The 24,288-nt window shown below is 44.3% G+C and overlaps 2 protein-coding genes across 7 annotated transcripts; both read left to right on the forward strand.

The window, feature by feature from the left end:
- The first annotated feature begins 5,756 nt into the window (after window positions 1-5,756).
- TPRKB (TP53RK binding protein) lies at window positions 5,757-13,472 on the forward strand. 6 transcript variants are annotated; one of them, XM_058683683.1, is made up of 6 exons: window positions 5,793-5,890; window positions 8,522-8,765; window positions 8,921-9,080; window positions 10,436-10,558; window positions 11,890-12,066; window positions 13,307-13,472. In XM_058683683.1, exons 3-6 carry the CDS (start codon window positions 8,940-8,942, stop codon window positions 13,391-13,393), a joined length of 528 nt encoding a protein of 175 aa, XP_058539666.1. In that variant the 5' UTR covers window positions 5,793-5,890; window positions 8,522-8,765; window positions 8,921-8,939; the 3' UTR covers window positions 13,394-13,472. The 6 variants fall into 6 exon arrangements, with proteins under 6 accessions (XP_058539663.1, XP_058539667.1, XP_058539666.1 ...); XM_058683682.1 differs by lacking the exon at window positions 5,793-5,890 and adding an exon at window positions 5,897-6,046; XM_058683680.1 differs by lacking the exon at window positions 8,522-8,765 and having other exon boundaries at window positions 5,757-5,890.
- A 6,476-nt stretch (window positions 13,473-19,948) lies between these two features.
- On the forward strand, window positions 19,949-22,692 carry NAT8 (N-acetyltransferase 8 (putative)). The gene has a single exon (XM_058683674.1). It carries the CDS (start codon window positions 21,598-21,600, stop codon window positions 22,453-22,455), a length of 858 nt encoding a protein of 285 aa, XP_058539657.1. The 5' UTR covers window positions 19,949-21,597; the 3' UTR covers window positions 22,456-22,692.
- The last annotated feature ends 1,596 nt before the right edge of the window (window positions 22,693-24,288 follow it).

The raw sequence follows: 24,288 nt of genomic DNA on the forward strand, positions 1-24,288 counted from the left end.
GGAAATTTTGGATGGTCATGGCCTTTGGAGTCCACGTCCAACTCCCTGTCAAGGCCTTTTGTGATCTGACTCCGAGCTGATTTTAAAACCTCTGCTAGGGGTGCCTGGGTGACTCAATCGGTTAAGCGTCTGACTTCAGCTCAGGTCATGATCTCACAGTTTGTGAGTTCGAGCCGCACATCGGGCTCTGTGCTGACCACTCAGAGCCTGGAGCCTGCTTCAGATTCTGTCTCCCTTTCTCTCTGCCCCTCCCCCACTGGTGCTTTGTCTCTGTGTCTCTCAAAAATAAACACTAAAAAAACCACAACTCTGCTATATTCTACTCCATTCTTCAGTGTGCAGGCAATTTCCTGAGTACATTCTGTTGAACATTTATGGGTACCATGTCTTTGTCTTCCAGGTTGTTCCCTTGCCTGTAATGGCTTTGCAGCATCTATAAGCAAATCATTCCCTTTCTTGAAGCCCATCTCAGTAAAGTCTTCTCTCCCAACTCTACCCACTATTGAATCATTCCTTTTCCTACAAGGTATCTTGTATCACTATTTAGCATTCATTTCATTTATATCTCTTGTTACATGACACACAGGTTCCAAGCAGTCTCAGATTCCCTCAATCCCCTCTTCCTTCATGAAGGTGCCATCTGGGGCACTTGCATGGCTCAGTTGTTAAGTGTCTGACTCCTGATTTCAGCTGAGGTCGTGATCTCATGGTTCATGAGTTTAAGCTCCGTGTCAGCTCTGTGCTGTCGGTGCAGAGACTGCTTGGGATCCTCTCCCTCTGTCTGCCCCTCTCCTGCTTGTGTGCTTTCTCTCTCCCAAAATAAATAAATAAACTTAAAAAAAAAAAAAAAGAAGGCGCCATCTCCCTCCTGGCCCACACTCTCCTTTTTTGCCTTGCCAGCAAACTTTATTGCATTCCCTAAGCTACAAGAGCCCAAGTTACACGGGCCTGCACGGCCCTTACAGCCTCTACAGCAGCCCTCTCTCTTATGTCATTTATCCACTTTAGAGTTGCAGGAGATGCTATACTGCAGGCCACAGGATCTGGCTTTCTGAGCTGCCACGAAGGGATCAGAAGAGTGGAGGAGTCAGCTCCCACTGTGGGGAGCCTTAATTAATGGAACACAGAGGACAGGAGGGAGCCTGGCAAGCAAATTTCCCCCTCCTTTGTCTCCTCTGTGGACTACCGTCAGGAAAAGTTTTCCTTTCAAGCCTTCCAGAGAAGTCTAGCCCACGGAGTGAACACATATGCCAACAACCTGTGTGTCTTCCGGCTCACCGTGAAGCCTGCCTATGAGGCAGTCCATTACCTCACATTGCTTTGCCTCTTTCCTTGCTTCACTTCCCTTTTTTCCTAACCCTAACAGTCTGTTCGCACATATCCCACATAAAACATCAGCACTTTAATCCTTGCCTCAGGTTTTGCTTTCCAGAGGACCTAGGTAAGATACTCAAGCATTTGTTAATAAATTTGGCAATCACAGTTTCTGTAGTTTTTAATTTTTTTTAACATTTATTCATTTTTGAGAGAGAGAGAGAGAGAGAGCGTGCAAGTGGGGGAGGAGCAGAGGAGGAAGCTCTAGGCTCTGAGCTGTCAGCACAGAGCCTGATGCAGGACTCGAACCCACAAACTGTGAGGTCATGACCTGAGCCAAAGTTGGATGCTTAACCCACTGAGCCACCCAGGCTCCCCAGCAGTCACAGTTTTTAACCATTGTTCAACCATACATATGAGAATGGGAAGTACCAGAGCTCTTCCACTGATGTGACATTGAGATCCTATCTTTAGGAATATAGAAATGTCAATTATATTCAAGTTAACAATTTAGCAAGGACAGTCTACCGACTTATAGGTAGGCATTCATTTTGGAGGTAATTTTCACATGCCTTGGGAATAGTTTTTGAAGTCTTGGTGTCTTCAAAACCCATTTATTCACATAACACTTCCAAGATTAGAATCATTTTATCAGATGGAAACAGATATACCTATTTATACAAGATATACAGATATGCATATTTCTATACTGCAGAGGAGAACAAGGTTGATAATCTTGTGAAAGTTCTCATTTAACCAACACCAAATTAGATCTTTTGAAATAATTTCATGATAGTGATCTCTTCCCCTGCAACTGTAGTAAAGGGATCTTTATCTCTGAAATGACTTAACAGTAAAATTCATCCTTTTTTCATGTACAGTTCTATTAGTTTCTACAAATATACTGTTTTATAACTACTACCACAGTTGAGAACCTTGCCATCACGCCCAAAACTTCCCTCATATCATTTTGTAATTAACTTCTCCCACCAACCCTAGGCCCTGACAACTGCTGATTTGTTTTGTCTCTGTATTGTTTGCCTTTTTTTAGAACGTCATGTAAGTGAAATCAAACAGCATGTAGCCTTTTGGATGTGATTTCTTTCAAACAGCATGACGCCTTTGAGATCCGTGCATGTCATCGAGGGGGATCGATAGTTGATTCCCTTCTTGTTGCTGAGTTAGTTTTTTTTTTTTTTTTTATAATTTAAGCCTTTTTAAATTTTTTTTTTCAACGTTTTTTATTTATTTTTGGGACAGAGAGAGACAGAGCATGAACGGGGGAGGGGCAGAGAGAGAGGCAGACACAGAATCGGAAACAGGCTCCAGGCTCTGAGCCATCAGCCCAGAGCCTGACACGGGGCTCGAACTCACGGACCGCGAGATCGTGACCTGGCTGAAGTCGGACGCTTAACCGACTGCGCCACCCAGGCGCCCCAGTTAGTTTTTTATTGTATGGATATACCACAGTTTGTTTATCCATCTACCAGTTGATAGACTTCCAGTTTTTGACTTTTGAACAAAGTTGCTATAAACATTTGTATAGAGGTTTTTGTGTGAACATCTGCATTTATTTCCCTTGGAGGGAGGCTGCTGCTATGAGGTCAGCGTGTGTTTAATTTTAGAAGAAACTGCCAAATTTTTTCAAAATGGCTGTACTATTTTACATCCCCATCAGCAGGGTATAGGAGTTCCAGTTGCTCACATCCCTACGAGCACTTAGTATTTATTTATTATTTTTTCCAATATATGAAATTTATTGTCAAATTGGTTTCCATACAACACCCAGTGCTCATCCCAAAAGGTGCCCTCCTCAACGCCCATCCCCCACCCTCCCCTCCCTCCCACCCCCCATCAGCCCTCAGTTTGTTCTCAGTTTTTAACAGTCGAGCACTTAGTATTTAAAGTGTACAACTTGATACTTTTGATATGTATATAATCATGAAACCCTTTCCACAATTAATATAGAACATATCTATTACCCCAAAGTTTCTTTGTGCTGCTTTGTAATTTCCTTTTTCCTTTGATGGAAAGGCCCCCTATCCAAGCAGCCACTGATCTGCTTTCTATCACTGTAGTTTTATGTAAGTGGAATCATACAGTATGTACTATTTTTAAGTCTGACTTTTTTTATTCAGCATGATTATTTTGAGATCCATCCATGTTATTGTTATGGCACAATAGTTGGTTCCCTTTTATTGCCAAGTTGTAGTCCATTGTATGGATATATGATTTGTTTATCCATTCACTTGATGAACATTTGAGTTGTTTCCAGCTTTAGGTGGTTATAAATAAGCTGCTATAAACGGAGCGACTTTTCTTTAAATGTCTATTTTTAATCAACTTTATTGAGGCATAATGCATAATTTATTGTCCATAAAATGTATTTTCTAAGTGTATAGTTTGATGAATTTTGACAAAGTCATACTCCCCTTATAACTACCACTACATGAAGAAACAGAACATCGACAGGCTTCACAGCAAAGATTCCCTTGGCGTCCTTTCCAGTCCATCCAGGTCTCCCACTCCTCCATTCCCAACAACCACTATTTTGCTTTCCAGTCAGTCTAGAATAAGTTTGCAATTCCTACAGTGTTGTAGAAAAGGGATCATTCAGTAATATATTCTAGTTTCTTGCTTTTTTTTTCAGAGGTTTTTAGATTCATCCATGTTGCAAATATTGTTGCAAGTATCAGTAATTTATTCCTTTTTGTTACTATTTCATTGTATGAATTTACCAGTTTGTCCGCTGATCTGTTCTTGGGCATTGGGTTGTTTCCAGTTTTTTGCTATTAAGAGTAAAGTTGCAGGTCACCTGGGTGGCACAGTCTGTTAAGCATCCAACTTCGGCTCAGGTCATGATCTCATGGTTTGTGGGTTCGAGTCCCACATCTGGCTCTGTACTGTCAGCACAGAGCCTGGAGCCTACTTCAGATTCTGTGTCTCCCTCTCTTTGCCCCTCCCCCGCTTGCACTCTTTCTCTCTTAAAAACAAACATTAAAAAAAAAAGAGTAAAGTTGCTATGAACATTCACGTATTAAACTTTGTTAGGTACGTGTTTTCCTTTCTCCTGGAAAATGCAAAGGAATGAAATGCAAAGTAAATATACATTTAATTTTTTAAGAAACTACCACACTCTTTTCCAAAGTGGTTATACTATTTTATAAAATTCAGATCAGCAATATACGAGGATACCAATTATGTTTGACAACACTTATACTATCAGTCTTCTAAATTTTAGTTGTGTGGGTGTGTAGTAGTAGCTCATTACGTTTTAAATTTGTATTACTCTGATGACTAATGATGTTGAGCATCTTTTCATGTGTTTATTGGCCTGAATCACAGATCCTTTATAAAGTGTTCAAATTTGTCACCCATTCTTAATTAGGTTGTTTTCTCTTACTGAGTTGTAGGTGTTCTTTATGTACGCTGGATACCAGTCTTTTGTCAGAATATCTTTTAGAGGGCAGTTGAGTGGCTCAGTTGGTTAAGTCTAACTTCAGCTCAGGTCATGATCTCAGAGTTGGTTTGAGCTCCACCACGAGCTCTCTGCCTGGAGTCTCTCTACCTCAAAGCCTGGAGCCTGCTTTGGATTGTGTCTCCCTCTCTCTCTGCCCCATGCCACCCCCCAGCTCATGCTCTCTCTCAAAAATAAATAAACATTAAAAAAATTTTTTTAAATATCTTTTACACCTATATATATTCCCACTGTGTTCAAGCCCATGCTTCTCTTTACTATCCCTTAAGTGGGGGAAGGCCATAAGTGTCTCAGAGCCTTTGAACTTTCTTTATTGCCTGGAATGCTGTTCTCCCAGTTAAACAGACCTCTTCCAGTTACTGTTCAAAGGGCCCTTTCTGGTGAGCTCTTAACCATCCTATTTGAAATAGCAATACCCTCGGCCAGGCATTCCTCCCTTTCCTTTATTTTTTCTCCATAGCACATATCCACCCGACCGGTATATTTGTTATTTACTTGCGTAAATTTACCTGTTTTCCTGTGTAAAGAAAAGTATGGACCAAGATGAACCGGAGCCATAAAAAACATGGAAAATAATTATTTGCAGCCTCTCTTAGAGGCTGATACACTTAGAGACGACAAATCTCTGAACCTGCTAGAAGCAGGAAGAGGTTGATTTCACCAACGTACTGTCACCTCTTAAGTACCCAAAGCAAATCGCGGTCCACTCCAGAGCTTTCCTAAATGACCGCACCGTTGCAAGAAGGAAACAAGTTCCGTCCGTCCCCGAAAAGAACTGTAGCTGAGATGAATGTGGAGTTCATCCTGGCCAACACTGTTCTTTGCACAAGAAGAAACCGATGTCTCCCCCAACGCCAAAACGCGTTGGAGAAAGGCTGAGACGCGCCCTGAAACCTCAGCGTCTGGCCCCCGGATCCTTACCGTCCCCATAGCCGGAAGTGACAGATGGGGCCCTGGCTCCCATTTGCGTCCGCCGGCGTCTCTCAGGCTGGGGAAGGAGCTTCTGGGGAGGGACTTGCGCGGTTGCGGCCCAGCTTCCGGAAAGTGAGGGGTTTGTTTCCGAGGGGAAGGCCTTCCGGGAGGACCGAGAGTGCGCAGGTGAGTCCTCTCTGGCAGGGCGGGCGGAGGGCCAGCCCCGGGGGCTCAGTACGGCAGTGACAAGCTCATGCTCTCTGAGTGCTACACAGCTGAATGAGGACTCATCAAACCGATGAAAAGGGCTGAGGAGCACGTGTAAGAGGGCCTGGGACCCTGGTAAATGGACTTTTTAAACGGAGTTGAAGGGAGGGAGGAAGAAGTCAGGGGCTGTACCTGTCGGAGGGGCAGAGTTGGGGAGCGAGCCTGGGCATTTGAAACTGGGGAGGCCACTGGGCTGTAGCGGAAAGACCGCGGTCTGGAGACAGGTGCGCTGGCAGCAGCACAAGGCGAGAGGGCTGCGACTGGAGGGTTTGAAACGCCCTGCCATTAAGTGGGAGCTTTATCACAAGAGCGGCGGAAGGACGAGATATGGTTTACGTTTTGAAAGGATCGCTCTTACTGCCAGGTGGAAGTTGGATGGTAGGAGGGCTGGAACTGCGAGGCCACCACCCCTAGGAGGCCACAGCTGTAGTTGAGACATGCGGCCTGGGCTGGGGGCAGTGGGTACTGGGGAGAAGTGGACGGGTCAAAATGGTACTTAAGAGGTAAAGTCGTCAAGACTAGAGAGTAACTATGGGAGCTAGGAGTATGACTCTGGATTTGCTGTGATTGAGAGCAACGATGATTCTAAGTTTCTGGCCTAAGTGAGGGAATTATGTTTTGACTTTTGCTAGGCTGATGAGAGACCATAAGGCGGGCTGAGGGCAAAATATAAGCTAGCACACCCCCACCCCAGTGGGATCTGTGTGACATTCCATGGACACTCCTGTCTGCCCAAGAACAAAGGAAAGGACAAAACAAATGGTTAAACTGATGAGTCTCTACCAGTTTACTAAAGAAACGTAATCCCATCAATAGCCTAAAGTCCTGGAACTCCCTGCTGTCTTAATGTTAATGATTTGCTAGAGGGGAAAAACAACAACAACTTAGTTTGACAATAGCTAGGCCTCCCGTAATCTGTGAGTCTTTAGCATAAGAAAGTCTCTGGAAACTTCCCTTCTGACTTTACCTCCCCTAAACTCATAGTATGGAACAAGCCACTCTTCACAACCCCTGTGCAGCTGTTTCTGCCCTGGGTTCCTGTTCCCATGCTTTAATAAAATCACTTTTGTACCAAAGACATCTTCATGAATTCTTTATTGACCATCAGCTGTGAACCCCACTATCACCCCAAAACCTCATCAAGGGGACCTTTTTTCCCTAGGAAAAAAAACCAAACGGAAAGTTTTTTTCCTTGCTGATTATCTGTACTCTTATTTTGTGTGCTTACTGTAGAAAATTCAGTGCAATTTTTTTTTTATAGAAGATGATAAACGTTACCAATAATCCTGCCACCCAAGATGGCCATATTTTGGTGTGTTTCATGTTTTTGTTTTCTGTGTGCATCTTTTTGTGTAATTGGGAATGTATTATATTTTTCTGTATCTATCTTTTCCCCATTGGATGTTACTATGACAATAAAGATTGAACTGCTGTGTGCCAGGATATTATTCACACATATATTTTTTATCCTAACAAAAAGTCAGATGTAATTCCACCAAGTCTGAGATAACTTTTTGGTGTATCTTCCTTTCAATATTTTTTATGCTCCTTTTTGAAAAGCCCACAGTTTATGCCACATTTTATGTTTTGTCTTTCTTTTTTTATTTATTTTTTTACAATTTATTTTGAGATGGAGTATGCATGCCAGTGGGGGAGAGGCAGAGAGAGAGGGGGAGAGAGAGAATCCCAAACAGGCTCCATACTGCCAGGGAGGAGCCTGATGTGGGGCTTGAACTTAGGAACTGTAAGATCACGACCTGAAGTCGGATGTTTAACTGACTGAGCCACTCAGGTGCTCCTGTGTTTTGTTTTTCAATCAGATGTTTTTACTTAATGTTATTTATTGCTATTTCACACCAATTAACCGGTCTCCAAGATGACAGTTTTTAATGCTTGTTTAGTTGCAACAATCTGTTATTTGCTAGTTTGTTTTCAACTTTTTGCTATTAGGATGATGAGAGGAGCATCTTATTACATAAATTTTCAGGTTTTTAATTATTCCTTGAAAAGAGTCCTAGAAATGGAAACTACCAAGGATAACATGAACTTACCAAATTGCCACCCCCAAATAACTTACTAACACTTTGAAATTGTTTTAAAGATACTTAGTTTTTCAGTTCAAGGATATGGTTGTCTTTCTAGTTAGTCAAGTTGTCCTTTATGTTTCTTTTATGTCTTTGTCCTTTCCTTATTAAACTTATGTCTAAGAAAAGGCCTGTATTGATTTTTTAATAATTGTACCCCCTCCTGGGGCACCTGGGTGGCTCAGTTGGTTAAGCATCCAACTTTGCCTCAGGTCATGATCTCATGGTTCAAGGATTTGAGCCCCACATCAGACTGTAAGCTGACGGCTCTGAGCCTGGAGCCCGCTTCAGATTGTGACTCCCTCTCTCTCTGCCCCTCCCCCACTTATGCTCATGCTCTCTCTCAAAAATAAATAAAACATTTAAAATAATTGTACCCCCTCTCTACTTAAATGTCATGTGTGAAATGAGTATCTTTGAGTCAAGTGTTGTACTTCAATAAAATTTTCTTAATATTTGTGTCTAGGTTCTGCTAAAATATACATAAAATGGGAAGATCAGAAAGCTAAAAAGGCTAAGTTGGAGTGAGGTTTCGTTAACACCATAAGTAATCCGTGGCCTAAAGAATTCCTGCCATTCTGCTTCTACTTGTCTGTTAGAGAAGCTGCTCCTCAGCCATGCATCAAAGCCTGCCTGCCTGCCTGCACAACCAGAGAAGCAGGCAGCAACCTTGGTCTTTCAGTAAAGGAAGCTAGGAACAACTCAGCAGGGTTGGTAGACATCTCATGGGGATGCCAAATGTGCTTTTGGGATGGATTCTTCTAGTGTAACAGTTCTGTCATCTTGTTATATTTGTTACTGAGGATGTTTATTAGTTGAATTATACCATTAGCTTTTAAACAGATGAAGTCTTTTGGTCTTTTAGAATCGTGCTTGTCTGTGAAATGCAGTTAACGCATCAGCTGGACCTATTTCCCGAATGCAGGGTGACCCTTCTGTTGTTTAAAGATGTAAAAAATGCTGGAGACTTGAGAAAAAAGGCCATGGAAGGTGCTATTGATGGTGCATTAATAAACCCTAAGGTGGTAAGTACAAGTAAGAACAAATGAGCTATAAAGGGGCATTTAAGAATATGTTAATTAAAAAAAATTTTTTACGCTTACTTATTTTTGAGAGACCGAGAGACAGAGCATGAGTGGGGGAGGGGCCGAGAAAGAGGGAGACACAGAATCCGAAGCAGGTTGCAGGCTACAAGCTGTCAGCACAGAGCCTACTGTGGGGCTCGAACCCACAAATCAAGAGATCATGACCTGAGCCGAAGTCGGATGCCAAACCAACTGAACCACCCAGGCACTACAATAATATGTTAATTTTTCATGATGTTACAGGTTAGCCTAAAATTGTCATCTTTGGATAAATAGTTCTTGTCTAAACTGTGGAGTCAGATTGAGCCAACCTTGAATTTAATAGTGAATAGAAGCCAAAGTGCTAGGCCCTTCCCAGGAGATATGAAAGGTTGTATTCTGACTCTGATGTAATGGCAAATGCCTGGAGCTTCATTTACTCATTTAAACTAGAAAAATCTCTGCACAGGAGGCATCCATAGTGGTTAAGAGCACACACTGTGGAACCATGTTACTAGGACTTAATCTCAGCTCTGCCACTTATTATGACTTTGAGCAAGTGGTAGGCAACCTTTGTACCATGCTTGCTCTGTTCCTGCCATTGTTCTAAGTGCTTTCCATATACTAACTCACTTAATCTTCACAACAACCCTATGAAGTAACTACTATGATTATCTGCATCTAACAGATAAAACTAAGGGATCTGCCCAAGGTCCCTCAGTAGGAAGTGACAGCTGGGATTCAAACCCAAACATTCTTTGCTTTGGCTTCCTCATCTACTGTGTGTGAATAATACTACTGATTTCATAGGGTAGTTTTAAGAATTAAAATAATACAGGTAAAATGTTTAGACTATTGCCTTTCCCCATATTAGTGCTCAATGTTCTTTAAAAAATTTTTTTTTAAATATTTATTTATTTATTATTGAGAGAGACAGAGCATGAGCATGGGAGGGGTAGAGAGAGGGGGAGACACAGAATCTGAAGCAGGCTCCAGGCTCTGAGCTGTCAGCACAGAGCCCAATGGAGGGCTTGACCTCACAAACCACGAGATCATGACCTGAGCTGAAGTTGGACGCTTAACTGACTGAGCCACCCAGGCTCCCCCCAATGTTCTTTTTTAAATTTTTACTATTTAAGTTCCTTGCAGCTTTAACATTCTATGATTTACTGAACACCCAGCAATTTTGAAAACATAGTCCATAGAAACTGTGATGAAGTCAAACAGCCTGACATTGGAGTTACCAAGAGAGAAGGCATGTGTCTTCCAAGTGCTCCAGATTCTCCGTGTGTAATTCTTTATGTTCTCTTTGGTAGATTGTTGATCCATTTCAGATACTTGTGGCCTCAAACAAAGCAGTTCATCTCTACAGACTGGGAAAAATGAAGACAAAAACTCTATCAACTGAAATTATTTTCAACCTTTCCCCAAATAACAATGTAATTAATATGGATTTTACTTTATTTATGTTGATTGTGTTGTGCTAATGTGTGTTCCCCAGTGTTGGGCTGTAATAGTGAAGAGTGTTCTGGAAAGATTGAGGTTTAGCACTGCCTCTTCCTAGACAAATAAGCTTTGGAGTCACTTCACATAGGAATAAACAAAAATTTAGCTACATTAGATGAGGATAGTTTTATCTGTCCTTCTTACCATATAGGGTCAGGAAGATCCCTCTAAATGATATATAAATTTAAATGGCAAAACATTAAGCATGGATATTTGTGTGTTACCATGCACACCTTTTACTCTCCCTATAACTCCTTAAGGATAGAATCCATGTCTTTTCCATATACCAGAAGCCTGCCTGGTACCTGGAACAGCCTTTAACACAGGCTCACTCATATACCTAGGGCTCAGGAAGAGTTTGTGGTTTGAAATACCGGTAGTAATCAAAGTTATTGAGCTAAAGATATTCTACCTGTGGCACATGAAAAAAATAACTTAAATTTTGCTGATGAAGTTTTAGTATTACTACTACTATTAAGAACACAACCAGGAACTAACATCATCCAAAGGACAATTAGGAAACCCGTAGCATGGTTTAAAATAATGTTTGAAATTTTTAAAAGTTTATAGGATGCACGATAATAGAATTCCTCAGTACCTGGAGAAAAAATTACCAGATAATTATAATTTCTTTGACATCATTTGAAATAATTTGAGAAACTTCACTTCGGTAAACATCTGCTGGGCTTGTCCCTCTTACAGTTACAGTTCTGGGGCAGGAGAAACATGTTCCTGAGGAAGGCAGGTAAACAAGACAGAAATCCAAATGCACTAAGATAAGTGACATAATGGGAATAATGCTTCAAACCAATGGAAACAGCAAAGAAGCAACTCCTGTAAGGAGAAAGGATGACATTAGTGACATTAGTGTTGGACCTTGAGGGATGAGGACACTCCAGGCTGAGGACAAAGTTTGAGCATAGGAAAAAATGTATGAAATGGTGGACACCCATATGGTCCAGTCTGGGTAGAAGGTGGGTGTGCATGACTAGAGGGTCACTTGGGGCCAGAGGGAGGGAGTGTTGATGTTAAGAAACGCCAAGAAGTAGGCTTGATTGCGCAGGAATAAGGTGCAGTTTTCAACAGAGAGTACTCTAGAGGCAGATGTGGTGGGTGTCAAGAAGGGTTGTTGAAGAGAAACACTGTAGGTAGAATCATTAGGATATGAAAAATAAGAACCTGACCAAGGAAAAAGGAGGCCCATGGGGGGATGTTTCAGACACAGAAGCTACTGGTTATTGTTTGTTGTTGTTCTTTTCCTTAGATTTCAGAAGCTTTGAAAAAATTTGGTATCTCAGCAAATGACACTTCAATTCTAATTGTTTACATTGAAGAGGGAGAAAAACAAATAAATCAAGAAGACTTAATATCTCAGGTAGAAGGTCATCAAGTTTCTCTGAAAAATCTACCTGACATAACAAATATTACAGAAGTCAAAAAGGTTTGTAAATCTGTATTTTTACAAAGTGTGATAGATGAAGAATAATACTGATGTTTGCTTGTTGATCACTGATCCTTCTGGTTTTTGTTTTTCTTTAAGAAAGGTTAATGTAATTAAAAATTACTTGAAAAATAGTTACAGATGCAAAGAATTAGAAGATGCTGGGTTATAGGGGCGCCTGAGTGGCTCAGTCGGTTGAGTATCTGACTTCAGCTCAGGTCATGATCTCGCAGTTCGTTGAGTTCGAGCCCCGCATCAGGCTCTGTGCTGACAGCTCAGAGCCTGGAGCCTGCTTTGGATTCTGTGTCTCCCTCTCTCTCTGCCCCTCCCCCGTTCATGCTCTGTCTCTCTCTGTCTCAAAAATAAATAAACATTAAAAAAAATTAAAAAAAAAGAAGATGCTGATTTATGTAAAATTTAGTTAGAAATTTAGTTGATAAAAGCATTCTTTAATTAAGAATAAATAACTTCAGGGATGCCTAGGTGGCTCAGTCAATTCAGCTTCTGACTTCAGCTCAGGTCATGTTCTCCTGGTTCCCGAGTTTGAGTCCTGTGTCAGGGTCTGTGCTGATAGTTCAGAGCCTGGAACCTGCTTCGGAATCTGTGTCTCCCTCTCTCTCCCTGCCCCTACTCTGCTCTGTCTCTCTCAAAAATAAACAAACATTAAAAAAAAAAAAAAAAAAAGAATAAATAACTTCAGAGGCACGTTAGTGGCTCAGTTGGTTGAGTGCCCTACTTTTGATTTCAGCTCAGGTCATTGACGATCCCAGGGTCATGGGATCAAGCCCTGCATTGGGTTCTGTGCTGGGCATGGAGCCTGCTTGGGATTCTCTCTCCCACTCCCCTGCTTGTCGCTCGTGCTGTCTCCTCTCTGAAGAAAAAAAAAAAAGTGCAGAATACATTTTATATTTATTTTACATTTCAAATATACTGTGTAAGCTTGATCTTTAATATCTTGACGTATGCTTTAAAAATTGGTACAGATTCAAAAAATAAAATGGTACAGATTCAGTTTCTATGTGTAGAGGGTTATTACCATAACTAATTTAAAGGGAACTTTTGACATAAATGATGAATTGCCATCTACTTTACATATTTTAATCACATTCGTGATTTGTGATTTCATGTCATTATCCCAGTAGTTGAATGATAAATAATTTCACTTATATATGTTTGTATAATGGAAACTAGTAGTGCATGAATATATTAGCATGTCATAATTCATCTTTTATTTTCACAGATATATAAACTGTCTTCACAAGAAGAAAGTATTGGAACATTGTTGGATGGTATCATTTGTAGAATGTCAACAAAAGATGTTTTGTAAAATGACAGAAATATTAAGATTTTTCATAAGAAAACATTGATTTTTCTTTCTTGATTATAAAATGTGTATGTTCAGGGAACCTGAGTGGCTCAGTCGGTTAAGTGTCTGACTTCGGCTAAAGTTATGATCTCGCAGTTCGTGGGTTTTGGCCCCACATCTAGCTGTATGCTGACAGCTCAGGACCTGGAGCCTGCTTCCAATTCTGTCTACCCCTCTGTCTCTGCCCCTCCGCCACTTGCACTCTGCCTCTCTCTCTCTCTTAAAAATAAATAAACATGCCGCTCTGGAAAACAGTGTGGAGGTTCCTCAGAAAATTAAAAATAGACCTACCCTATGACCCAGCAATAGCACTGCTAGGAATTTACCCAAGGATACAGGAGTACTAATGCATAGGGGCACTTGTACCCCAATGTTTATAGCAGCACTCTCAACAATAGCCAAATTATGGAAAGAGTCTAAATGTCCATCAACTGATGAATGGATAAAGAAATTGTGGTTTATATACACAATGGAATACTACAGGGCAATGAGAAAGAATGAAATATGGCCTTTTGTAGCAACATGGATGGAACCGGAGAGTGTGATGCTAAGTGAAATAAGCCATACAGAGAAAGACAGATACCATATGGTTTCACTCTTATGTGGATCCTGAGAAACTTAACAGAAACCCATGGGGGAGGGGAAGGAAAAAAAAAGAGGTTAGAGTGGGAGAGAGCCAAAGCATAAGAGACTGTTAAAAACTGAGAAACTGAGGGTTGATGGGGGGTGGGAGGGAGGGGAGGGTGGGGGATGGGTATTGAGGAGGGCACCTTTTGGGATGAGCACTGGGTGTTGTATGGAAACCAATTTGACAATAAATTTCATATATTAAAAAAATAAATAAACATTAAAAAAAAAAAAACAGGGGCACCTGGTTGGCTCAGTTGGTTAAGTGTCTGACTTTGGCTCAGGTCACGATCTTGCGGTTCGTGGGTTCAAGCCCCACGTCAGGTTCTGTGTTGACTGCTGACAGCTCCGAGCCTGGAGCCTGCTTCAGATTCTGTGTCTCCCTCTCTCTCTGCCCCTCCCCTGCTCATGCTCTGCCTCTCTCTCTCAAAAATAAATGTTAAAAAAATTTTTTTAATTAAAAAAAATAAAACGTGTTCAATTATGGAAAATTTTAAAACACAGAATGATATAACAAACCATTCCTAGTCCTCTCTCTTAATATCTTGAAAGATAACCACTGTTGCTATTATTTGTTGTTGTCTAGTCTTCTGTTTCTATTCAGGTTTATTTTTATTTAATTGGAATAACTGGATTTTTACTAGGTTCTTGCCTTAGTGATTTTATATTCATCAGCTCATATTCCTGCCCTTACTTCTGGCTAATCTAGTATTTCCCTTCCAAGCCTCCCGGTTCCAAGTATTTTACATACAAGAATTTACTCATCATAATGTTATAAAGTAAACACTTAATATTACCACCATTTTACACCCAGGAAACTAAAAGATTATAGAAACAATAAGTAACTTGCTCAAGGTCATAGAGCTAGTATAAAGCCATGTTTTATAAATGCTTTGGGTTTTCTTTTTTCACTTTATATTTTGATCGTAGCAGTCAAGACAGGCTTGGTCAGGGGTGAGCAAACTTTTCTGTGAAGGGCCAGATAGTAAATATTTTCGGCTTTGCAGTCCATAAAGTCTCCACTGTATCTACTCAACTCTTGCTATCATAGTGCAAAGGTATCCACAGACCATAAATGATGAGTACGGCTGTGTTTCAGTGAAACTTTATGGGCAAAAACAAGTGGTGGACAGGGTTTGACCTGAGGGCCTTGCTTTGTGGATATCTGGGTTAGGCTAGGCTTTGATTACAGTCCCTAAAGCTCATTGGCTTCACACGACAAAAATTTGTGTCTTGTTCAGTCTACATAGCCAGATTGTGTGAATCTGTAAACAGTCAGGATAGTGACTCAGGAACCCAGTTTGCTTATCTCATGTTTCATTCTCCAAAGCCAGTTACATGGCCCTGCCAACCTCACAAGGAACCGAGAAGTGTGATCTTGCCCCATGCTGGAAAGCAGGGAGGTAGAAGTACTTAGTGATTTCTATCATGATCATAAATAATAAAGTGCATATGTACATAGCTAACATTTCTCGTGTGCACTGTGCTTAGCATTGTATATGCACTACCTCATTTAGTCCTTACTACAATCCCAAGAGATTTTTTACCAGCAAGAAAACAGATTTAGTCTCTGAACTCCATTTCTAACCTACAGAACAACTGACAATAATACAAAGTCCATGTACCTTTCATGTGAATTCACTACTTGTTAACATTTTGCTACATTTGCTTGCTAGTGCTCTCCTGAGCTCAGGTTTGTGTACACACACACACTTTTGCTGCAAGATTTGAAAGTGAGTTGCAGACATGTTTCTTCAGCCTATGGTGTTTATCTGTCATCTCAGTCTCTAATCTACAACAATCTTGTTAAGAATGATGTTGACATTTTTTGAAGAGTACCTACCCTAGATGTCTTTCAAAATTCCACACAGTTTGGATTTGTTCATGATTTAAGTCAACTTAAATATTTTAGATTATGTGTCCTTGCCATTGCATATCATCAGGAGGCAATGTCAGTTGGCCCTATTATTGGTGATACAAAGATTGGTCCCTCGGTTAAGGTGGTGCTCCCCCAGACATCTCCATTGCAAAGACCTCTCTTCCCCTGCCCGGGATTAAAACTCCAATCTATGTGACCCCAGATCCTAACACCTCAGTCCACTGTCCCTCCCTTGCCATCGTGCTCACATTCTTTTTATTGATGTGTAATACATCACATACATACTTCCTCTATTTTTATGCACTTACGTTGCTTTCAATGTTTCACTTCACTTGCAAATAAACATTTGTACATGGTTCTCTTTAGCATAGCTTCTCTACAGTGGAATTATTGGGGATGAGGAGTTGAACTCATTAAAGGCTTCAGAGCAGAAAGGTGCCATTCTGCACCCCCCGTTGCAGCCACTTCCCCGCTCTTGGCTTTGCCGAAGGCAGCCACTCTGCAGTCACATCACAATAATGAGGAAAGCATAACCTAGTTTGGCCGGTCTTAGAATAAGCAGTTTGTAGTCATCGAATTTGCCTGTCATTGATGCTTTCACAGTCCTTTGTGCCCCTGATCTCCCATGTTCCCCTCCAGATCTCTCTTCACCTTTACCCCCTCTTCTCTGTGTTCCAGGTGGCTGACCTGTATGTCAGCAAGAGATCTCTTGGCTTCTGCTTGGGCTTGGGTGTGGCCACTGGGAGGCCAGGCCGAGATTGGAGAGGGGAAGAGAGTGAGGCCAGGGTATTTATTAACCTGACCCCTCCCTGTAAGGTCAGGTGCACTGGCTTTGTCCCTGAACCTTTCAACTCCTGGGTCAGGCTCCTGTCACCTCACCCTCCCACCTTGCTTCAGGCCTCTGGGCAATAACATACCTGGCTCCCACACCATCTCTCATCCCCCTCTACCCACCCACACCTTCAGAGTTAGTCCCTTTCATCATCTGCATAAAATTTGCTGGAGTTACCCTAATTTGAGTGTTGGGGCCTGAGACCTTCTCACTTTCTCAGAGAATTGAAAGGTTACAGAACATTTCTGTAGAGCTGGAATCACTGACCTAGGATTTCTGTGCATCTTACCAAGGATGCTCTTACCTACTTCTTTCCCCCTTGAAATGATTTGCTACTATTTTCTTCCACTCGTCTCCTTTAAGTGATGAGTTCTCAGTAAAAGTTCAGGGCATTGGCCTGATGTTGGGTTACTGGGAGCCCCGACGAGAGGTTAGAGGAGATTCTGCCAACTCAATTAAAATGTAATTGAATTGATTTTCTCTTCTCCCTGAGACTTCCAAAATGTAATGCCACTCATTTACCATCATCCATCTTACTGGCCCATTTCTGGGCTGCGCTGGTATAGTAGGGAATGTGTGTCATAGATGTAAGTGTGGGGTTTTAGTGACATGTTCTCCAATCCACAACTCTTGGAATAACAGTGACTCTGTGAGGTCTTGGGTAGGACATCTCTCAGCTTTTCTGGCCTTGGTTTCCCATTTGCAAAATGGGAACATTAATAGCAACCTTTGTCCTTGGTTGTCATGAATATCAAATAGCAGAGCATAGGAAAATAGCTTCGTCACAGTGTCAGGCATCTGATTTCTCAGTGAATAACAACAATCTCTTCCCTTTATGTACCAGGCAGTATTGCTGAGGCAGGTAGTAAAATAAAATGGGGCTTACTACTGGTGGAAAAGTAAAACAGTGCAGCCACTTTGGACAACATGTTGGCAGTTCCTCAAAATGTTAAACATAAAATTACCATATGACCCAGAAATTCCACTACTGGGTATACAACCAATAGAACTGAAAACAGGTGCTCAAACAAAAACGTGTACCCAAACGTTCCTAACAGCACTATTCACCACAGCCAAAAGGTGGAAACAACCCAAATGTCCATCACTGGATGAATGGATAAACAAATGTGGTCTATCCCTCCCATGGAATATTATTCAGCCATAGAAAAGCAATGATGTACTGATACATGCTACACCATGGGTGAACCTTGAAGACATAAAGTAAAAGAAGCTGAACACAGAAGTTCACATATCACATGATTTCATTTCAATGAAACATCCAGAAAGCAGGTTAGTTGTTGCCAGGGTCTGGAGAGAACAGGTGGAGAGAGTGACTGCACAGGGGCAAGGGAATTCCTTTTGGGATGTGAAAAGGCTTTGGAGTCAGAAGTGGTGGCCGTATGACACAGTGTGTGTACAAAATGCCACTGAATTATATACACTAAAAGTTAATTAAAACATGAACTAATAGAATAAGCACCTCTGCCTTACCTTTAGGAGTTCATGATCTTAGATAGGTCCCTCTAGGCTCTCAGATCCGGCTGAGGCAGAGCCAGGTAGATTCCCAAACCTCTGTTTCATCATCTGAAAGCAAGAGCCTGGAGCCTCAGCCCACTCCAGGCTTCATCTTTTACACAGAGAATGAGCCACAGGCCCTCCTTCCAGAGACAGATGCTGCCAGCATCTGGTATGATCACTCAGACTTTTCTCTCTGCATGCTTGTGTCCGTACATTATTTTCAGGTTACATTTTCACCAAAATGAGTTAAAACCTACGGCTTTATAATCCTTTATTTCTTGCAGTTATATTTTGACTTTTTTTTTTTTCATGTCAATAAATCCTCATGATCATTGTTCATGGCTGTGAGGATGAAAAGCCTGTATGTAAACCAAGGTCACTGGGTTTTGAGGATGCTACAGAGGACCAGAGAGAATACAGAGAAAGAGAATGTGGGGACAGACCACAGACCTTTGACCCTTCAGCTTGACTATGAGGTTTTTGACTGGTTAATAGCAGACTTGGTAGGAAAACTCAACTGTACTTTGGAGCTCTCTGTCCCCCGTTTTGATTCTTAGTTCAAATGTTACTTAACATTGAAATGTTTAAATATTAAATGTATGAAACAAATGTAGCAAATACGCATGGCTCACCACTCAGATTTCACGTTAAACTCTACCCTTCTGCCAAAGACCCAGAACTGTCAGCAGTCTCCATCCACTGGGCCTGGATCCCAGCCTGCCCGTCTTTGGTTTCTGATCAGAAGGCCTCAGGATGGTACCACCAGCCCCAGTTATGATCTTTCTCTCCAAGTCTGTCTCTCTCCAGCATGCTCTAGAGGCTCTTGCCAGAAATGTGACTATCATCTCTGACCCCTTCCTCATCCTCATTCCCATCTCGATCATTACAAACTCCTGCCGTTTCTGTCCCCAGATGCACCTACAGGTGGGCTGGTTCTCACCATCGCCTCGCTCTGGTCCAAGTCACCACTTACTCTTGTAGGGCCTCTGCTAGCCCACGTGGCTTCCTGGTGAACACAGAACAAGGCACCCCTTTCATACAGATGCTGCCCGATGGATGGACAGTTCAGTGGGAGTCATGTCTTTGAGCAAGTAAGAAATAGGTACCTTCTCCTTTGGCCAGACTCAGCTCTGGGGGGGGGGTGGCTGACGGCTTGGTGAGTGGAGCAGGGCTCTATTTTTGTTCCCACTAGCCCTCCTTGGTCAGAAGCTCTTGCTTGCATCCTGCATATCTCTACCCCGAGGCTCCTTTATCAGCTGCGGTGCCGCACTAGCCCGTGGGGGGCGGGGATTGCGCGCTTCCACGGTCTCTTCCCATTCACTCTCCACTTGTAGCCACAGCAACACGTGCACGCGCCTGCCTAGGTTACTCCCCAGCTAAAAGCAGACCACTGGCCTCCCGTCGCTTTCGGAGTATGGTCCAAACTCCACAACTGGGGCACAGACCTCACACGCACGGGCCCTTGCCACCCTCACCGCTCCCTCCCTCTCTCCGTGGCCATGTTGGCCACCTTTCCCTGGAAACCTTGCCTTTGTTCTGCCTCAGTGTCTTCACACCTCTGTTCCCTCAGCCCAAAACGCTCTCCTTCACTCAGCCCTGCTCAGGCCTACCTCTCCTTCCGGTCTCGATTTAAGGGTCCTTATTAATCCTCTCTTGCGGCCCGCCCCTCTCCGCCCAGCGCGCGTCACAAGTGTGAGAGATGGCGCGCGCCGCGCAATCCCCGGAATGTCGCGAGGAGCTTCGAGGACGGGAAACCAGGGTCTGCCGGGCGCTGTGCCGTAGCCCAATCTCCCCCACGGCGCGTGGCCGGATCATCATTTGATGACACTACCGACAAATGCTTGAGTAGATAGATCTGTGGTCTCAGCTTCAGGAAGCGGTGAGAATATAGAGGGAGGGGCTTAGTTGGGCCGCAGGGTGAGGGCACGTGGGGAGAGGAGCAAACTCAGTTTGGGGAGGGAAGCAGCCCCCTCGACAGCATATCCGTTCCGCGGAGAAGGGATTTTCTGTTTTTCCCTGCTTTAGTTCACCTCAGCGCAAACTCTTTAACAGCTGTGATGGCACAGGCTCTAACGATGGAACACACACCAGCTGCACATGGTACTGGTGCCCATTGCTGTGTGTCACTGTTGCTCATAGCTGAAGAGGACGCTAGGCACCTAGTAGTTGCATCATACATAATAGTACTGTGAATGAATAAATGAACAAACGAACGAACAAAGATGGAGCCTAGTGAGATGAGTGCAGGGAACTGCCCATGGTCAGTCTTCCTCAGACCAGGTAACGCCTAGGCAGGGAGAGCGCCCCTTGTGTGCTCAGCCTGGACTCTAGCTCATGAAGACAGCACACGGTGAGGCCTGCAACCCCAGGCTTCTAGGAGCTGTGTGGAGGGGCTGAGAGTGGACACCAGAGCACATCAAGGTGCCTGCTGGGAGATACTCCAGGCCTTAACCACCACGGGAGGAAGAGTGAAGGCTATCTGCAAGGGCAAGGCCCCCTGAGCTGTTCCAGACCCCGCTTCCCCACTCCAGGCCGAGTCTCTGATGATCACAAGAGTGAGTGGAGAATGTGCTTCCTGCTCGGTCAGAGCCCAGCCTCTCAGGTGCAAGAACCAGCCAATGAGGTGGCCATCCAGGGAGGGCCTGGTCCCTGGTGGTGGAGCAGGCCCTGGGCAGTCTCTCCTGGATGCCAAGCAGAGGCTGAGAGCAGAGGCCACTCCGAGGCTGCTCTGGACATTCAAAGCCGTTGTGATAGCAGGTGAGAGGACGCGGGTAGAAAGGACAGTGTTTGGAGAGAGGCCTGGAGCCCCAGACTCTCCTCTGGATGTCCAGGCTGCCCCTTTTTTGGTGATTGACTCTTACACAACCCCAGCAGCCTAAAAATTTGCAATCAAGGGGGAAGGAGTCTTTGTTGAAACTTTTACTTGGGAACACAGGATTCCTACAATGTATGGTTCCTGGAGAGGGACCGAAGGTCTGGGGACACATGGTCTGGCTGCTGCATGGTGCCGCCCCAAAGTGCCAGCAAGCTAAGTGAGCCAGTAAAAGGGGAAAGAGGGTGGAGAGGAGGGTATTTTGTATATCAGAGCTTTGTATGTTACTTTATTAAATCTTCAAAACAATCCCAGAAGCCAGGTTTTTACTTGATCCGGTTCTACAGATGAAAAAAACAGGTTCAGAGAAGTTAGGTGATATGTTAAGGTCACACAGCTAGAAAGGGACAGAGCCAGGATCATATGCAAATCGTTCTGACCCTACACTTTCTCCCAGTGGCTGTGGCCTACATCCTTTTGGGCAAAAGCAGAAAGAAATGCCCATGAGCAGGGGTCTCCCCCACTCCTGGGAGGTGGCAGAGATGGGACACTCATCTGACTTCCTCTCTCTTCCCCAGGGTGGCCCGGAAGGTGTGCAGGGACACTTAGCTCTCTCTCTTTCTCTCATGGACTTTGAGATTCAGGCTCAGCAGTCTTCCATGGCTCCTTATCACATCCGCAAATACCGGGAGAACGACCGCACACGGGTCCTGGACGTGTTCTCCCAGGGAATGAATGAGCACATCCCCACCACCTTCTGCCACATCCTGAAGCTGCCCCGAACCCTGGTGCTCTTGCTTGGGGTGCCCCTCACCCTCTTCCTGTTCTCTGGCTCCTGGGTCCTGGCCCTTATAGCCAGCCTCATCCTCCTTGCTGCCCTGAGATTCCTCTCCAGATACCCCTGGACCAAATTTATAGCCATGTCTTTGCGCACAGATATGTCTGACATCACCAAGACCTACTTGGGTAAACCTGGCTCCTGCTTCTGGGTGGTTGAAGCTGAGGGGCAGGTGGTGGGCATTATGGGCGTTCTGCCTGCCACCCTGCAGAAGGAGAAGTTGCAGCTGCTTCATCTGTGTGTGGCCCCAGAGCACCGAGGCCAGGGGATAGCGAAGGCCCTGGTCAGGACTGCCCTCCAGTTCGCACGGGACCAGGGGTACAGCCAAGTCATCCTCATCACCTCCATGGTGCAGCACTCGGCCTGGGCCCTCTACCAGCACATGGGCTTCCAGAAAACGCACCAATTCTTCTCCTCCATGATCTGCAGGCTAGTCGCTATTCCTACAGTTGGCTTTGTCTACCACCTCCCCTCTGCTGGGGCCTCTGAGGCACAGGGTCTGGGAGGGGGCCCGTGATCTGGTTCCTTGTGGCTCAGCCCGGAGAGGGCCAGCTCTGCTGAGCTAGCAAGCAAACCCCAGAGTCTCAATGTGACAGCACAGTGAAAACTTACTGCTCGGTCATGTGGGAACCCAGTGGAGTTGGCGGTGGGTGGTCCCCTCATTCAGTCTTTTGGGGTTGCTGCTGTTTCATTTACCTAGTGCCATGAGATGTTGCATTAAAACAAACTAATGAAATAAACTAACGCCAACGAATATTTCTTTAGTTCATGCGTCTGTGGTCAGCAATTTAGGCTGGACTTGACTGGCAGCTCTTTTGGTCTCAGATAGCCTAATGCACATGTCATGGGGTGGGCTGGAGTGACAGGGCCACTGGGTCCTCTCATTTTCCAACAGGCGAGCTCAGCCATGGTTTTAAGGTAATTGCAGAGGGGCAAAAAGTAAGGCAAATGCTTCTTCAAGCTTCCTGGGTGTCACATCTATGACATCCCAGACCCGGGGAGAGAAATGGGCCCTGCCTCTTTAGTGAGAGGAGCTACAGGCACACAGCAAAGGGCCGAGGAAGACGGAGAGGATAATTCTGTGAGAGGGACTGGGGCCGACGGTGCCATCAGCCTGCTTTGGCCCCCATCCACTGTCTACACTGAAAGGGAAGAGGACAGCCTGGGACAGAGAGAGGGATTTTAAAACGGGCCAGCCCACTGGCCAGGCCCCAGTCACATGTCCTGAACAGGCCTGAAGGGAAACTGAGAATGTGTGTGTCTGGCCAAGAGGAAATGGGATTGCTGAGTTTCCCAGACCTACTACACCTGGGACCCTGCCTCCTGTCCCCAAGTGCTCAGAGACTCAAGATTTTCACAGAAGCCCCAGGTATGACCCTTTTGTCCCCAAGCCTGTGATACAGTGGCAAAGTGGGGCTTAGGCCCCATGCTGGTATATGCAGCCCTATGCACTTTGCCCAGCTAGCCTATCATTGGCACCAGTCTTCCCCAACCCAGAGGCTGAGTCCAGGGAGCCAGTGAGTCCCCTGATGACCCAGGAAGTCCAGGCACCCTTTCAGTCTGGGTCTTGTGACACAGTGGTATTTGGGGGCATCTCCCATTCTGGCAAGGTGCCTGCTCATAGCTTATCTCCTGTGAAGGGTCAGTCAGTCCACAAATCAGGCCTGAACCTGCCAACTGGCATTGTTACAGGCACATTTTACCTAACTGGGGACCTTCCATCAAATGAATGGGGTGACTGCAAATACTCATGTTTTATTGCCCAAGACCGTGGGCCTCAACTGTGTTGCCCTCCATTCAGTCTCTTTCCTCTCTGGCCTTGGGTCACGCTCAGTCCCTTCTGCCAGGCATTCTACCTCCTCCAGGCCTGCTGCCTTTGTACCTTCCCTGTGTGTTTCTCAGAAGACCGGACTGTCAGAATCTCCTGTTACACTGTGCCCCCCACCCCGTTTTAAATCAAGCTTCTGTTTCCTCTCAGTTGTGTTCCAGCTTCTAGTTAATGGCAGGGCCTTGGGCCCAGCCTCTCTGAGGGGTAGGAAGAGGAGGGCACCAGCCCTCACCAGCTATCCTAGGCTCAGCCATGTAGCCCTTCAGGAGGAGTTCCCAAGTGGGCACCAGCTGGTGCTGGAGATGGGGGAGGTCCACAGTGGTCCCAATGCCTTGGAAGTTTTCTTAAGTGACAATTAAATGGTTTTGCTCATCCCAGGTAGACATGGTCCATGCCCTCCAGGGGCTTACAGGCCAGGGGATGGATGCTGAGAGACCAAGGAAGGAGCAAGTGCAGTGATGTTGTCATAAGTGTGGGGATGGGAAATACTGTACAAAGAATATCAAAAAGACACCTACCCCA

This window comes from Neofelis nebulosa, chromosome 9 (genome assembly GCF_028018385.1).
Source record: "Neofelis nebulosa isolate mNeoNeb1 chromosome 9, mNeoNeb1.pri, whole genome shotgun sequence".
Lineage (NCBI taxonomy): Eukaryota > Metazoa > Chordata > Mammalia > Carnivora > Felidae > Neofelis > Neofelis nebulosa.

Coding starts and splice junctions, on each gene's coding strand:
- TPRKB (XM_058683680.1), top strand. CDS start 8,940: ATGCAGTTAACGCATCAGCTGGACCTATTTCCCGAATGCAGGGTGACC. Junction 9,081..10,435: donor CATTAATAAACCCTAAGGTG/GTAAGTACAAGT, acceptor TCTCTTTGGTAG/ATTGTTGATCCATTTCAGAT. Junction 12,067..13,306: donor ATATTACAGAAGTCAAAAAG/GTTTGTAAATCT, acceptor TTATTTTCACAG/ATATATAAACTGTCTTCACA.
- NAT8 (XM_058683674.1), top strand. CDS start 21,598: ATGCCCATGAGCAGGGGTCTCCCCCACTCCTGGGAGGTGGCAGAGATG.